Source organism: Rhinatrema bivittatum, chromosome 3 (assembly GCF_901001135.1).
Source record: "Rhinatrema bivittatum chromosome 3, aRhiBiv1.1, whole genome shotgun sequence".
Classification (NCBI taxonomy): Eukaryota; Metazoa; Chordata; class Amphibia; order Gymnophiona; family Rhinatrematidae; genus Rhinatrema; species Rhinatrema bivittatum.
The window spans coordinates 76719177-76734978 of NC_042617.1; the positions used below are offsets into that span (position 1 = coordinate 76719177).

The following is a 15802-nucleotide window of genomic DNA, read 5'->3' on the forward strand; positions in this document are numbered from 1 at the left end:
ACCTTGCTTATTTCTAGCTTCTGGCTACCTTTTTTTTTTTTTCTTTTTAATATACAAACAAACACTCTAACTTCTGCTGCCTTACGGACTGTTAAAAATAAACACACAACTATTGCTTATTAGCTGCCTTACTGACTATTTAAAAATACAGTCTAACTTCAGTTTATTCCCTGCCTTGCTGACTATTAAAAGCACAAACACACTAAATAATATTCCCATAGAAAATTTCCCAAGCAAAAACTTACTGATTCCTTTCAGCTACCAGCAAGGTGATCCTCACCTCTCAGTGCTCCCTACTATATTTGCCTGTACAAGGAGGGACATCAGGACAAGAAAGCTTGCATTCTGCCTGTATCTGCTGATGGGGTGATGAATTCCAGTTGTCTGGACTGGTCTGTCAGAATTTAAGAAAAAAACATTTGCAGGTAAAACCTAAGGGGCGGATTTTCAGAGCCCTGCTCGCGTAAATCCGCCCAAAACCGGGCGGATTTACGCGAGCAGGGCCCTGCGCGCCGGTGAGCCTATTTTACATAGGCTCACCGGCGCGCGCAGAACCCCGGGACTCGCGTAAGTCCCGGGGTTTTCGGAGTGGGCGTGTCGGGAGGCGTGTCGGGGGGCGGGGCCGGAGCGCGCGGCGTTGCGGGGGCGTGTCGGCAGCGTTTTGGGGGCGGGTACGGGGGCGTGGCTATGGCCCGGGGGCGTGGCCGCGCCCTCCGTACCCGCCCCCAGGTCGCGGCCCGGCGCGCAGGAGGCCCGCTGGCGCGCGGGGATTTACGCCTCCCAGAGGGAGGCGTAAATCCCCCGACAAAGGTAGGATGGGGGTTTAGACAGGGCCGGGCGGGTGGGTTAGGTAGGGGAAGGGAGGGGAAGGTGAGGGGAGGGCAAAGGAAAGTTCCCTTCTAGGCCGCTCCAATTTCGGAGCGGCCTTGGAGGGAACGGGGGTAGGCTGCGCGGCTCGGCGCGCGCAGGCTATACGAAATCGATAGTCTTGCGCGCGCCGATCCAGGATTTTAGCCGATACGCGCGACTACGCGCGTATCTACTAAAATCCAGCGTACTTTTGTTTGCGCCTGGAGCGCAAACAAAAGTAGGCTGTTCGCGCTCGTCTGAAAATCTACCCCTAATTGTATCATAGACCTGTTGATTTTAGTACCTTTTTAGCATTGTGATAGCTTTTTAAAAAAAAATTATCATGAGGTAATTTAGTAGGCTATGTTTTTACTGTATCTAGAAAATATTATAGTTGTGCCCAGTAATATCACTAATCAACATACACAATGTTATGTGCAAAATATGCTTTGATGTTTGCTGTCTTTCAGCTTTGGGAATCCAAAGTAATGCAGTCAAAAGCAACAGAAGGCTTCTTTCGAGAAAACAGTTCAGCTCAGTTTGTTCTGCAATTGCCGCAGAATTTACATCAGACACTCCAGACATCAGGTTGTAACAAATTTATTTTTATGTATGGATTCTTAAATATTGTTACATTTTGGTGTGGTTTTAGGTTTGCTGTCTTACTGTACTTTTTCTGTCAAGCAGGCTGAATTAGCTAGTACATATGGGTGACGTTATCCGGTGGCACCTAATGGATACCTCTTATTAGTAGAGCTTTTAGCTGTACTGAACATCTATGGGAATTCCCACCCGCGCATTGCCTCACAAGCCTTCTCAGTCTTTTTTTTTTTTTCTGAACACCAGGACAGACGTGTACCTTTCTTGCTGTCAATTTTTTCTGTAAAATTCGTATTCTTTTCTAAAAGTTGCCTTTGTTAGCGTCCAGTCAGAGGAATCCAGAATAAGTGGGTTATGCTGCTATACCAGCAGATGGAGACAGAGCAAACTGACGTCACAGTACATATACCCCTGCAGTGACATCAGCCTGCCAGTATTCTCTGTCTCCAGCAGATGGTGGATGTGCATCTCCCTACTGGAGATTGCTTCATTTTGAAAAAAGAGAATTAAGGATATTACATTTGCCCCACTTCTCTGCAGTGATAAAAGGTCCCTCCCACAGTTGAGAATTCTTGAGGTGATTGCCATGGTCCCTCAGATGAGTGCCTTGATTTGGTAGCTGGTTTTCAGCCAGCATGGACTTAGCTGCTTAAGTGGCTGAAAGGCAGCGGGTGCAGGAAGCCGAGTGAGGCGGTGACAGCATATGCCCTCTCCCCTTGCAGCTGGAAACAATCTCTGTACTCAGCCAGGTAAGGCTGAACTCAGGTAAGTAAAAAAAAAAAAAAAAATAAAAATAAAATATATATATATATATTTACACAGATGTAAAATGAAGCTTTTGCAGTGTAGGGCTTCTTCCCTTTTCCTGATTTCTGTGTTTGGTGCGCCGTTCTAATGTTCTTCCCGCTCCATGGGAGGTTGAGGCACATGGGCAACCTTGCGGGTTGAACAGCTTCTGTAGGCTAGGTCCTGCTCTGAGGCTTTTTCGCTGCGCACCACGTGGTAGGCCGCAACAGCAATTTCCCTGTACGTACCAGGATCAGTCCAGACGGTGGGTTATGTCCCCCATCCAGCAGATGGAGTCAGACAAGGCTTCGAAGGGTGCTGGCATAAGTACGTGTGCACCCTCTGCAGGAGCCCAGTATATCTCTGAGTCCAGCAGATGAGAGCAGGGGAACCTGGTGCTTCCCCTCCATGAAGGATTTTTCCTTTCTTTAGTTTGATTTTTTCACAGGCTGGATCAAAGTTGTTAAAGTTCATTCTTGAGTTGTTGGGGGGGAAAAAAAAAAAGAAGAGAAGGAGGAGCATGGAAAGTTTCTCTCACGGAGCTTGCAGGCAGGGCTGATTTCAGTTCCCTCTCTCTCTCTCTCTGCTCTGCCTTCGGGTAAGTGCTTATTTTTGTTGATTTTACTTTTCAGCGATAGCTGCCTTCTCCTGGGGAACGCTGGTGGTGCCAGCCTCTCTCCCCCCCCCCCCCCCCCCCCCGTTGCCACAGGTTGCCCCGCGGCCCCGAGATGCTTCATTCCCCGGGGCTGCCGCAGCAGAGAGGAGGACTTCCTCTGCTGCCATTTTGGGGGCATCCGGGTGAGCGCAGGGCTTCTTCCCCGCTTCCCGCGGCGTTTTTCTCCTCACCAGCCCCCCTCCGCGGCTGCCCCTCCCCCTCCACCGGCTGCCTGTCGGCATGCCACGGTCGTCCCGCTGCTCTGCCTGCGGCGAGCCGGGGTCGAGAATTTCGAGGGAGGGACTCTGTGCTAGGTGCCTCCCTGGTGGGGAGGGCACCTCCGGGCCACTGGACCTTCCTCCTTACTGCGCCTCGGTGTGCTCCAGGCTTCGGGGGGAACGGTGGCCATTTTGAATTCTCCCGAGCAGTCTCAGCATTCATCAGGAGAGGACAGAGAGGATTCCGAGGAGGGAGAACCGCCGATCCTCGCTCCAATTGGGGGCCCGGGGCCCTCCGGATGTGTCACCCTTCGTTGTCCCCCCCCGGGGTCCCCCTCCTTTTTCCCCTGAGTTCATTGTGCTAATGCACAATGCTTATCTGCAGCGTCTGGATGTCCCTAGGGCCTCCAGTCCGGACCCGCCTCCCACCAAGGTGCCCAAGTTAGCGGAGTTCTCGCAGAGGACCCAAGATTCAGCGGGAGGGGGGACGGGACCCGTCCACGGGGCTGCCGGGGTCCACTTTGCTCCTCTCTCGCTGGGGGGGGGGGGGATCTGTCCCGGATTCAGGGGGGGATCCCCCATCTCATCCGGACGATCCGATCTCTGAGGCACAGTTAGAGTGCGATGACCCGCGGGTCCTGCGCATCTTTCGGAAGGAGGAGCTGGGGGGAGGAGGCCTGCGAGGCCCACCGGAGTGGATTCCTCCCTGGAAGAGGAAGAAGAGGAGGGGTCCTCTGACTCCTCCTTTAATTCCCAGTTTGTGCTGCTTATGCACAAAGCCTTTAAGGCCCGTCGCATGGCCCGAAAGCGGACCCAGGGGAATTCGCCCTCGGACCTGGGACCCACGACAGAGAAAAGAGCTAGGTCTGGGCCGGGGCCGGAGGGTCCGGCCAGGGTCCGGCCCCTTCGATCTCGGGGGGCAGGGGGCCAACAAGACTCCTCTACGGACTCCAAAGATCCGGAGGACCAGGATTTCCCGTCCCAACCCCCGAGGGGGGTGGGAGGTGACTGTGACACAGGGTCCAAAGACTCGGCAGTACCTCATGGAGCTGAGGGGGATGATCCGAAGGTTGTCCGATTGTTTCGGAAAGATGAACTGGGGCCCCTCATTCCAGAAATACTGGGGGAGCTGGGAATACCGCTTCCGCAGGTGGAATCTCGTCTCAGGCAGACGGATCCGGTTGTGTTGGGGCTCAGGGGTCCTTCCTCAGCATTTCCATTACATTTCTCGGCGTCGGATTTACTTTTTAAGGAGTGGGATACTCCAGAGTTGGGGCTGAAAGTGGCTAAGGCCATGGATAAATTATATCTCCTACCGGAGGACGTGCTGGAGCTGTTACGCTTACCGAAAATTGATTCGGCGGTGGCAGCGGTAACAAAAAAGACCACTATCCCGGTGACTGGCGGTACTGCGCTTAAGGATCTGCAGGATAGAAAGTTAGAGGTTCAGCTTAAACGAATTTTTGAGGTTTCGGCGCTGGGTATTCGTGCGGCGATTTGCAGTAATTTTTCTCTGAGAGCAGGGCTTCGCTGGGCGCAACAGCTTTTGGCCAATGAGTCCTTGTCGTCGGATGAGGTAAGACAGGCAAGTCGTTTGGAGGCGGTCATTGCCTATAGTGCGGATGCTTTTTATGATCTGTTGCGCACATCGGCCAGAACCATGGTGTCGGCGGTAGCGGCGCGACGGCTGCTATGGCTCCGTCATTGGGCGGCGGACGGGACGTCCAAGGCATGGTTGGGCTCCTTACCCTTTAAGGGAAAGTTGTTGTTTGGCAAGGAGTTGGAGGATCTGATTGAATCCTTAGGCGAGAATAAGGTGCATCGCTTGCCAGAGGATAGGCCCAGGTACCGTGGGGCACCAGCCTCTCGTCCGCGTTTTCGTGGCGGTCGCCGACCACGGACGGCTCGAGGTTCGGCCTCCTCGTTTCGACATAGTGCTACCTGGCAACAGTCGTATTCTCAGTCCTTTCGTGGGCGCCGTTTCGGTCGTCCGGGAGCCAGTCCGAATGTGCAAGGTGGGAAGCCTGCACAATGATGTGAGGCCGGTCCGTTCCGTCGTACCCAAGATTGGAGGCAGGTTATGCCGGTTTTACGAGGAATGGACCAGAATCGCATCTAATCAGTGGGTGCTAGAAGTGATAAGACACGGTTACGCGTTAGATTTTTCACACTGGCCACCCCGAGGTTTTCTGGTGTTGCCTTGCGGTTTTTCAGAAAAGCGCCAGGCGGTACGGTCGACCCTAGTTCGGCTACGAGATCTCGGGGCAATTGTTCCGGTTCCTCCCGGCGAGCTCCGACAAAGTCGGTATTCCATTTACTTCGTAGTGCCCAAGAAGGAAGGAACGTTCCGTCCCATTCTCGATCTCAAAGCGGTCAACAGGTGTCTCAGGATTCCTCGGTTCCGAATGGAAACATTGCGGTCGGTGATCGCGTCGGTAAGGAAGGGGGAGTTCTTGGCTTCCCTGGATCTCGCGGAAGCATACCTCCACATTGCCATACGGCCAGACCACCAGCAGTTTCTTCGGTTTGCGGTACTGGGTCAGCATTTCCAGTTTCAGGCGTTGCCATTTGGTCTGGCGACGGCTCCTCGCACGTTCACCAAGATTATGGTGGTGGTGGCGGCGAGACTCCGCAAGGAAGGGCTGTTGGTGCATCCGTACTTGGACGACTGGTTGATTCGGGCCAAGACCAAAGTACTCTGTCAAGCGGCGGTTTAGCGAGTCCTCCAGCTGCTGAGATCGCTCGGTTGGGTGGTCAATGTGGCCAAGAGCCATCTGAAGCCGTCACAATCCCTGGATTATTTGGGAGCGTCGTTCGACACGTGTCAAGGCACGGTGTCCCTTACGCTGGAGCGCATGGTGAGGTTGCAGGGATAGATTCGAAGGTTGTTGAGACTGCCAATGCCAGTAGTGTGGGACTACTTACAAGTATTGGGGTCTATGAACTCCACTCTGGAATTGGTTCCATGGGCATTCGCTCATATGCGTCCGTTACAGTCAGCGTTGCTCTCCCGTTGGCGCCCGGTATCGGAGGATTTCTTCCTCCCATTGCCACTGACCCAGGATGCCAGAGACAGCTTGACCTGGTGGCTCTGTCCGGACAACTTGAGTCGGGGGGTCTCTTTGGAGACACCATCTTGGACGGTGGTTACAACAGACGCCAGTCTGTCCAGATGGGGAGCTGTTTGTGGCGGACAGTCAGTCCAGGGCCAGTGGTCGCTGCGGGAGGCGTCATGGACCATCAATCGGTTAGAAACTCGAGCGGTGAGACTGGCTCTTTTACGGTTCCTTCCGATGCTCCGAGGTCGGTCGGTCAGGATCCTGTCGGACAATGCGACCACGGTAGCTTACATCAATCGGCAGGGGGGAACCAGGAGTCGGGCGGTGGCGACCGAAGCCCGGGTGTTGATGAAGTGGGCGGAGTCCCACCTGGCCAGTATTGCGGCTTCTCACATAGCCGGGGTACAGAATGTCCAGGTGGATTTTCTCAGTCGCCACTGGCTGGATCCCGGAGAGTGGGAGCTCGCGGAGGAAGCCTTCCAACTCGTTTGCGCTCGGTGGGGCACACCGGCGGTAGATCTGATGGCTACCTTCCAGAATGCCAAGGCTCCAAGGTTTTTTGCGTGTCGTCGGGAGACGGCGGCGGAAGGAGTGGACGCCCTGGCGGTACCGTGGCCGACAGATGTGCTCCTCTACGTGTTTCCTCCATGGCCTCTCATCGGCAGGGTGTTGCGTCGGATCGAGCAGCACCCGGCGGACGTGATAGTGGTCACTCCGGAATGGCCAAGAAGACCGTGGTTCGCGGATCTTCTAAATCTAGCGATCGAGGGGCCACTTCGTTTTCCGTTTCTGCCGGACCTCTTGCATCAGGGGCCCGTTTGTTTCGACCTGGTAGATCGCTTTTGTCTAGCGGCATGGCTTTTGAGAGGAAACGGTTGAGGTCAAAGGGATACGCGGAGACGGTGGTTGCTACTCTACTACGTTCCCGTAAGAAGTCCATGTCCTTGGCTTATGTCCGGGTATGGAGAGTTTTTGAGTCCTGGTGTATTGAACACGGAGTGGGGCCCACTCGTGCGGCCATTCCGGACATACTTCTTTTTCTACAGGAGGGTTTGTCCAAGGGCCTTTCCTGTAGTTCGCTGCGAGTACAGGTGGCAGCGCTGGGGTCCCTAAGGGGACGGATTCATGGTACAACATTAGCAGCACATCCGGATGTCGTGCGTTTTCTTAGAGGGGCGAGACAATTGCGGCCTCCGTTTAGGCAGCCTTGTCCGTCCTGGAGCTTGAATGTGGTCCTTAAAGCTTTGTGTACAGCACCTTTCGAGCCTCTTCGTAGGGTTACACTCAAGGATCTAACGCTGAAGGTGGTTTTCTTGGTGGCCATGGTTTCGGCGCGACGAATTTCTGAATTGCAGGCTCTGTCGTGTCGGGAGCCGTTTTTGCGGATTTCGGACTCGGGCATTTTGTTGCAGACGGTGCCTTCCTTTTTGCCCAAAGTGGTTTCAGACGGTTGAGCTGCCATTGGTTGGGCAGGCACAGGTTTCGGATCCTATGGCTAAGGATCTCCGTAAGTTGGATGTCAGATGTGCTTTGCTACAGTATTTAGAAGTCACCAATGCATTCAGAATGTCGGACCACCTTTTCGTTCTCTATGGGGGTCCGAGGCGAGGGAAGGCAGCCTCCAAGACGACAGTTGCTCGGTGGCTGAAGGAGGCCATTCGGTCGGCTTACCTTTTGCAGGGTAGGCCGTTGCCCGCTGGGTTGCGAGCTCATTCTACTCGCGCTCAGGCCGCATCATGGACGGAATGCCATCACATTCCTACAGAGGAGATCTGTAGAGCGGCCACATGGAAGTCGGTCCACACGTTTGCACGACACTATCGTTTGGATGTTCACACTCCAGGGTCTACGGGGTTTGGAGAAGGGGTGCTTAGAGCAGGCCTCTCCGGCTCCCGACCCAAGTAAGGTAAGCTCTGGTACATCCCAGGAGTCTGGACTGATCCCGGTACGTACAGGGAAAAGAAAATTAGATCCTTACCTTTTGCTAATTTTCGTTCCTGTAGTACCGAGGATCAGTCCAGAGTCCCGCCCAAGTTTCCGGTTGTTGCCGGAGGGCCTGTCTAGTCTGTATTTGGTCATTCCTGATAGGTTACTGTTCATACCTCGAGTTCGGTTCCCCAGTTGGGGGGGTTAACGTTGCGGTTGAGGTGAATTGTTATGGAGTTTCGTGGATTTTGTTGGTGTTTTCTGCTTTGACATTAAGTAATACTGGCAGAGTGTAGGTGGCACCAGCCTAGATATAGGCGGAGTTTGGTTTGTAAACTTCTGTCTCCATCTGCTAGAGGGGGGGCAAAACCCAGGAGTCTGGACTGATCCTCTGTACTACAGGAACGAAAATTAGCAAAAGGTAAGGACCTAATTTTCTTTTTTATGTCAAAAAGCAAGGAGGCACATGATTATGGATGCTTTGGTAGGCAGTGATAAAGATATGGGAATGGGCATGCATTCATTAAGCTCTTCTGCAAGCAACCTATCTTCCAGGGATTTCTAACACATTGACACCTCAGTCCTGTGTTTCATGCTCATGAGTGGTCTCTACTTCTGTCAATAGCTGACAGGCTGTTTGACCTTTGGGGACATCTTTCCATAGACTGTGATGGAGGAAAATAGAAAGATGGAAAGATTTTGTTTCATTCTTCCAAACAAATTGAGATCTGCTAGGATACTTTTCTGCTCACCTGGAATGCAGATCTCATGTATACTTTTCTGCTGATTCAGCTATTGGCCAGAATGCTGCAAAATGTGCTCAAGGACCTGATGCACACAAGTATGATTCTTGTATCTAATACAACTGACAACCCTTTGGGAGCTGACCTGTCATTGTTTTGAAGAGGGACATCTGTATCATCTGAACCTCCTCTCTCTCAACTTGACAGCCTGGATGTTGAATGCTCACTGATATCATTGCATTCCTTATCCAAGGAAGCTGCAGGTGTATTATTCTCTGCTAGGAAGCTCTCAACCAGGAGGGCTTATAGTTTTACATGGAATCTGTTCTCCTCATGGTATCTTCTGGAACCATTTACATGCAAATCATGAGAACTGCTTCCGTACTTGTTCTGTCCTTCCTCTCCATGACTCAGTGCCTTGTCAATCAGGATGCACATCAGTGCCAAAGCAGCTTACCATGTTCAAGTAGAAGTCAAGCTAATATCTATTCATCCTTTAGTATCAAAGTTTATGAAAGGTCTAGAGCATACTAAATCTCCTCTGGCCCAACCACTTGTTCTATGGGATTTAAATGTTATTCTGGCTCAGCTTATGAAGCCATCCTTTGGTCCATTGGAATCTGCTTCTTTGAACATGTCAGTGAGCTTCCATAATAGTGTGTTTTGCACCTACCCGAAGTTTCTTCCAAAATTGGTTTCAACATTTCATTTAAATCAAACCATTGTGTTGCTGACATTCTTTCCAAGGTCACATGACATGATGTAAAAGAGCCTTGGCTTAGTACTGAAAGAGAATTTGGCCATATTGTCAGGCCCCACAACTATTCATCTCTTATGATGCTAACCGAGTGGGGATACCAGCTGCCAACTGTACATTATCCAATTGGCTAGCATACTGTATCGCGCATTGTTAAGGGGCACTTAGAGAAGATAAGGCCATCGCGGAAAGATTAAATGATTTCTTTGGTGTTTACTGAAGAGGATGTTGGGGAGGTACCCGTACTGGAGAAGGTTTTCATGGGTAATGATTCAGATGGACTGAACCAAATCACGGTGAACCTAGAAGATGTGGTAGACCTGATTGACAAACTGAAGAGTAGTAAATCACCTGGACCAGATGGTATACACCCCAGAGTTCTGAAGGAACTAAAAAATGAAATTTCAGACCTATTAGTAAAAATTTGTAACCTATCATTAAAATCATCCATTGTACCTGAAGACTGGAGGATAGCTAATGTAACCCCAATATTTAAAAAGGGCTCCAGGGGAGATCCGGGAAATTACAGACCGGTTAGCCTGACTTCAGTGCCAGGAAAAATAGTGGAAAGTGTTCTAAACATCAAAGTCACAGAACATATAGAAAGACATGGTTTAATGGAACAAAGTCAGCATGGCTTTACCCAAGACAAGTCTTGCCTCACAAATCTGCTTCACATTTTTGAAGGAGTTGATAAACATGTGGATAAAGGTGAACCGGTAGATGTAGTGTACTTGGATTTTCAGAAGGCATTTGACAAAGTTCCTCATGAGAGGCTTCTAGGAAAAGTAAAAAGTCATGGGATAGGTGGCGATGTCCTTTTGTGGATTGCAAACTGGCTAAAAGACAGGAAACAGAGAGTAGGATTGAATGGACAATTTTCTCAGTGGAAGGGAGTGGGCAGTGGAGTGCCTCAGGGATCTATACTGGGACCCTTACTTTTCAATATATTTATAAATGATCTGGAAAGAAATACGACGAGTGAGGTAATCAAATTTGCAGATACAAAATTGTTCAGAGTAGTTAAATCTCAAGCAGATTGTGATAAATTGCAGGAAGATCTTGTGAGGCTGGAAAATTGGGCATCTAAATGGCAGATGAAATTTAATGTGGACAAGTGCAAGGTGATGCATATAGGGAAAAATAACCCATGCTATAGTTACACAGTTAGGTTCCATATTAGGTGCTACTACCCAAGAAAGAGATCTAGGCGTCATAGTGGATAACACATTGAAATCGTCGGTTCAGTGTGCTGTGGCAGTCAAAAAAGCAAATAGAATGTTGGGAATTATTAGAAAGGGAATGGTGAATAAAACGGAAAATGTCATAATGCCTCTGTATCGCTCCATGGTGAGTCCGCACCTTGAATATTGTGTACAATTCTGGTCGCTGCATCTCAAAAAAGATATAATTGCGATGGAGAAGGTACAGAGAAGGGCTACCAAAATGATAAAGGGAATGGAACAGCTCCCCTATGAGGAAAGACTAAAGAGGTTAGGACTTTTCAGCTTGGAGAAGAGACGGCTGAGGGGAGATATGATAGAGATGTTTAAAATCATGAGAGGTCTAGAACGGGTAGATGTGAATCGGCTATTTACTCTTTCGGATAATAGAAAGACTAGGGGGCACTCCATGAAGTTAGCATGTGGCACATTTAAAACTAATTGGGCCTGCGAAAGCTGGCAGCGATCGCACCACTGCGGTGTGTTATCGGTGCCGGCTTTCGCACCTAATAGCGCCATCCGATTAAGATGGCCGCCTGAGGAGACATGCCAATGAAGAGCTCCTAACATGACTACCCTTTTCCTTTCTACAATTACCTTACCGGCCTCTGAGTCTTGGATATGCCGCACACGAAAAGGAAGGCAAGGGTGAGGAGGACTGGAACAAGTTCCTCTCCGTTGGAAACCACACAACCCAGGATTGGGAACTTCTTTTTGGCGACGGCAAGAACGCTGGGAGAGCCGGTTGCAGAGGGGACAGGTGTTGGGCGTACACCGTCCACCTTGACCTTAGACACATCTTTGAGCCCTGGATCACCGAGCAGGCCTGCCCCACTGTACAGAGAGAGCAGTGGAGAATTGCTGGCGACTGCAATTCTAACAGTGGACTCTCCGGGAGGAGAGACCGTGGTGGCGTCTGGAGAATCCTTGACGGAGATCTGTCGGGGTGAAGATCAGCTGCAGGTACAGTCCCAAGTGGAAGGTAGAGAAAGAGGACTTGAGATGCCTGAACAAATTGGAATACCTTTAACTCCTAAGATACCCCTAACCACGGTTAGTGGGACAGACATTACTTTTGAAATGGGTGGCAATATCCAAGGAGTGAAAGGTTTGGGAGTAAATATTCAACCCCCTGCAGAAATGACTCTGAATACAATTTGGGTGGCTTTAAAATCTCTTGAAGCTTCAATAACATTCCTAACAAGAATTATGATGGAAACTAAGAATCAAGTGATGTTAAATGCTAATGGGATAGAGCAACAAAATAAAAAAATTGAAGCAATAGATAAACGTGTAACAACGGTGGAGAAAATAAAACAAAATCTGGTTCAAATGGACTCTGTTTATAGCAGGAAATTGGAGAACATTGAAAATAGTTTGAGATCTCACAATTTGAGAATTTTGAATTTTCCTGAACTGTCTATAATTTCCCCATTAGAACTTTTTAAGATAGGTTTCCCAAATTCTGAAAAGTCCTGATCCTATTCTACCAGTTATTACCAAAGTGTATTTTTTTGCCTCAAGTTAATGTTGCTTCTGAAGAGTTGAATGCACCCCAGCCCTCTTTAGACGTCTCTGAGCTTTTAGAGATGGTAACATGGGTTAGACTTAGTTTTTGGGTACTTGCCAGGCTCTTATGGCCTGGATTGGCCACTGTTGGAAACAGGATGCTGGGCTTGATGGACCCTTGGTCTGACCCAGTATGGCATTTTCTTTTGTTCTTATGTTCTTTGGAGACTGAGGTATCTAGAAGGAGACCTCTTTTAGTCTCCTTTGCATTTCTATCTGACCGCAACAATGTGTTTAAACATTTCTTCCATAATAAAGATGCCTTATTTTATGGCCAAAAGGTTTGGGTATACCCAGACCTCACAAAAGTTACTGAAACCAGAAGAAACATTTTTCTGACTATGCGAACAGAGGCAATACAGAAAGGGACTCAATTTGTATTGCGCTACCCTTGTAAATGTAGTATTAAATATTTAAACCAGAAGTTACTTTTTTTGATCCTCCCCAACTTAGAGCTTTCTTAGATTCACACACCTAAAGTTATTTCTCAAGTAGGCTCGGTAATTGAGTAGTGAGCTAACTCCTCAAGTGTCCTTTTTTACTTGTTTTTCTTTGTGGTTATTCGGTATATCGCTTATTTCCTAGGGCCTCCCCATATTTCCTTTATTTAAAGTTTAGTACAATATTAAAAATGTACATGTAGAATGTTTACCTTAATGAAAGTGTTTGTACTGAACTGATATTTCTGTGCAAGTTGTTTGCTTGTAATATATAAAAATTGCAATAAATAAAAAATTCACAAAAAAAAATCTATAGAGAACACTTTTTTCCCTCTTGCTTGTCTTTGTTGATGACCTTACAGTTCCTAAGCATATCCACTTTTGTATAATTAATGTATTCATGCAGGATGCTTTTAATGTTTGAAAATTAAAAAAAATAAAAAGATAAATACAGTAACTTCATAAGACGATTCTATAACCTTAAAATCATTTGTTTCCTTTGTATAGCTTTAAATAATGTTCCATTGCCTTTCCCTTTTACCCAGTGTCAGCTTATTATCTGACTGAACTAGATATTTTTGTTTTTTATAGCACCTTTAATTATACCTCCAAGTAGAAGTATTCAAAACTATACAACGGGAGAACTGGTAGGTAACTGCAATGTTTACACTCAGATGTGTGGAAGGCAAGATCTTCCTCCCATAATATTAAAACCTCAGTATGTGATGTTTCCCAATTTCAGTAACATTACTTTTTTCAGTAATAGCTCTTAATATAGTTTGTTTGGTTTTTTTTTGTTAAGAAGTTATGGCTTAAGAGGGTGAAGAATACTAGAAATTGATTTAGAGTTTGTAATCTTGAATATTTTCTTTTGCACCGGTTATCAAATTTGCCTCTTGATGTGAATCTCTTAATGTGAACATTACGTTCTAGTGCTATTCTTCTTGTTTTATAATTTTATAGTGTAAAAAAGCCAAAATGAGAGCCCTGAAGAGATACATGCAACTCCACACAACAGATTGACAGTTCTATAGAGAAAATAATGAGTAAGCTGCAGTATTCTGTTAATTCAGAAACTGAAATGCATTCTTTTGCATTCGTCAGATGGTCAGCACTGTTGGATGTATTTGGGGTGTGAAATAAGAGTCGCCATTAAAATATGCTAGAGAGTAGAATGCCAGCTCTACTTGCTGTCCACTGTATGATCTTCAGCAGCACAGCTTGCTTTCTTCCAGTTTTTTCTCTGGTCTTGGCAAGGAAGGTTGATGCTGCTGCTCTGAACAACTATGAGAGCTGTGAGAGCTGAAGATGGGCCATTGGTAGTGCTGGGACCTTGTCTGCATTAACAGCATAGTTAGATCCACCACACTGCAGGGGTCTATACTTTATTTTTGTATATGCAGATGATGTACAGATCTTAATCCCTGTCACAGACCCCACCTCTAGCTCCCTGCACTTCTGGAACAACTGCCTCAGCTCCATCAATAATCTACTCTCAAGTCTCAATCTAGTACTCAACACCTCAAAAACAGAACTTCTATTCATCTCTCCAAAAGACAACAACCCCCTTACTCTCCATCTCTCATCATTCGTAAACCACGTGAGAAATCTAGGAGCCATGCTTGACACCAGAATGAATCTCAAAAATTCATTAACACAACCACCAAGGAATGCTTCCACAAGCTTCACGTCCTGAAACAAAAAAAACCTCTCCTTCACTTTCAAGACTACAGATCAGTACTCCAGGCCATACTGTTTTCAAAGATAGACTACTGTAACGCGCTCCTCCTTGGCCTTCCAGCCACCTCAACGAAACCACTACAGATGCTTCAAAATGCCGCAGCACGGATCTTTACAAACTCCCGGCGCAAGGACCACATCACACCAATCCTAAAAAATCTTCATTGGTTACCTATCAACCACAGAATAATGTTCAAGACCTTATTCATCATCCACAAAAACATACATCACCGATCTACGCTACAACTCAAAATACCTCTCGAATTTCACGTTTCCACAAGACCAATCAGATCGGCTTATAAAGGATCGCTACAAGCCCCCCCCTAACAAATCCACGAGTCACACTTCCATCCAGAAACGAGCACTATCCACGGCTGGTCCATACCATTGGAATCTTCTTCCCCCGGAACTGCGACAAGAACAATGCCCGTTCTCATTCAGAAAAAAACTAAAAACATGGCTGTTCACACAAGCCTTCCCTTAATGGACACCCTACTAACAGCACAGCTATCCATTCCTTTTTCACAAATCCGCCCCCCCCCCTTCCTCCATCAGTGGTGCCTGCTGTTTTATTGACCTAAAGACTAAGCCATTGTCTAAGATCCTATGTTAATCTTTGTTATACTACTCTTAGTTCCGTTTTTAATCAATTATGTTAATCATATGCCTATGCTCTCTTCTCTCCCACACTGTAAACCCCCTGTTCATTGTAACTTTATCTTCCTAGTTAATTGGTTACCCCGAGTTTCAATGTAAACCGGTACGATAAGACGCTAGTCTTGAGTATCGGTATATCAAAAGTATTTAAATAAATAAATATACTAGTCCTTGGGAACATTGCTGTCTCATAGTAACATAGACCTAGTAATGGCAGCAGAAAAAGACCAAATCGTGCATCCAGTCTGCTCAGCAAGTTTCTTATGATAGTAACTGCTGTTCCGTGCAGATTACCCCAATGCACCCTTTTCTTCATTTCCATCCTCTAGCTTTTAGGGATCCACATAGTTTATCCCATTCCCTTTTTAATTCATTTACTGTAATCATACTTGCCACCTCTTCCGGAAGGGCATTTTAAGGCATCCACCACCCTGTCTGCGAAGAAATATTTCCAGATGTTGGTTCTGAGTCGTTTCCCCTTGAGTTTCATTTTGTGACCCCTAGTGCTACTGTTTCCTGTCCAATGGAAAAGGTTCAAAGTTCGTGTATTATTTAAAACCTTTCAGTTACCTGAAGGTCT

At 47.7% G+C, this 15802-nt stretch overlaps 1 protein-coding gene across 3 annotated transcripts in view; it reads left to right on the plus strand.

Moving 5' to 3' along the window:
• Positions 1-15802, plus strand: part of GTF2A1L (general transcription factor IIA subunit 1 like) — a 140694-nt gene that overhangs the window by 51311 nt on the left and 73581 nt on the right. For all 3 annotated transcript variants that reach the window (XM_029593397.1, XM_029593395.1, XM_029593396.1), the window contains 2 exons: positions 1320-1437; positions 13417-13472. In XM_029593397.1, coding sequence (XP_029449257.1) covers positions 1338-1437; positions 13417-13472 — 156 coding nt within the window. In that variant the 5' untranslated portion in view covers positions 1320-1337. The remainder of the gene's footprint in view (positions 1-1319; positions 1438-13416; positions 13473-15802) is intronic.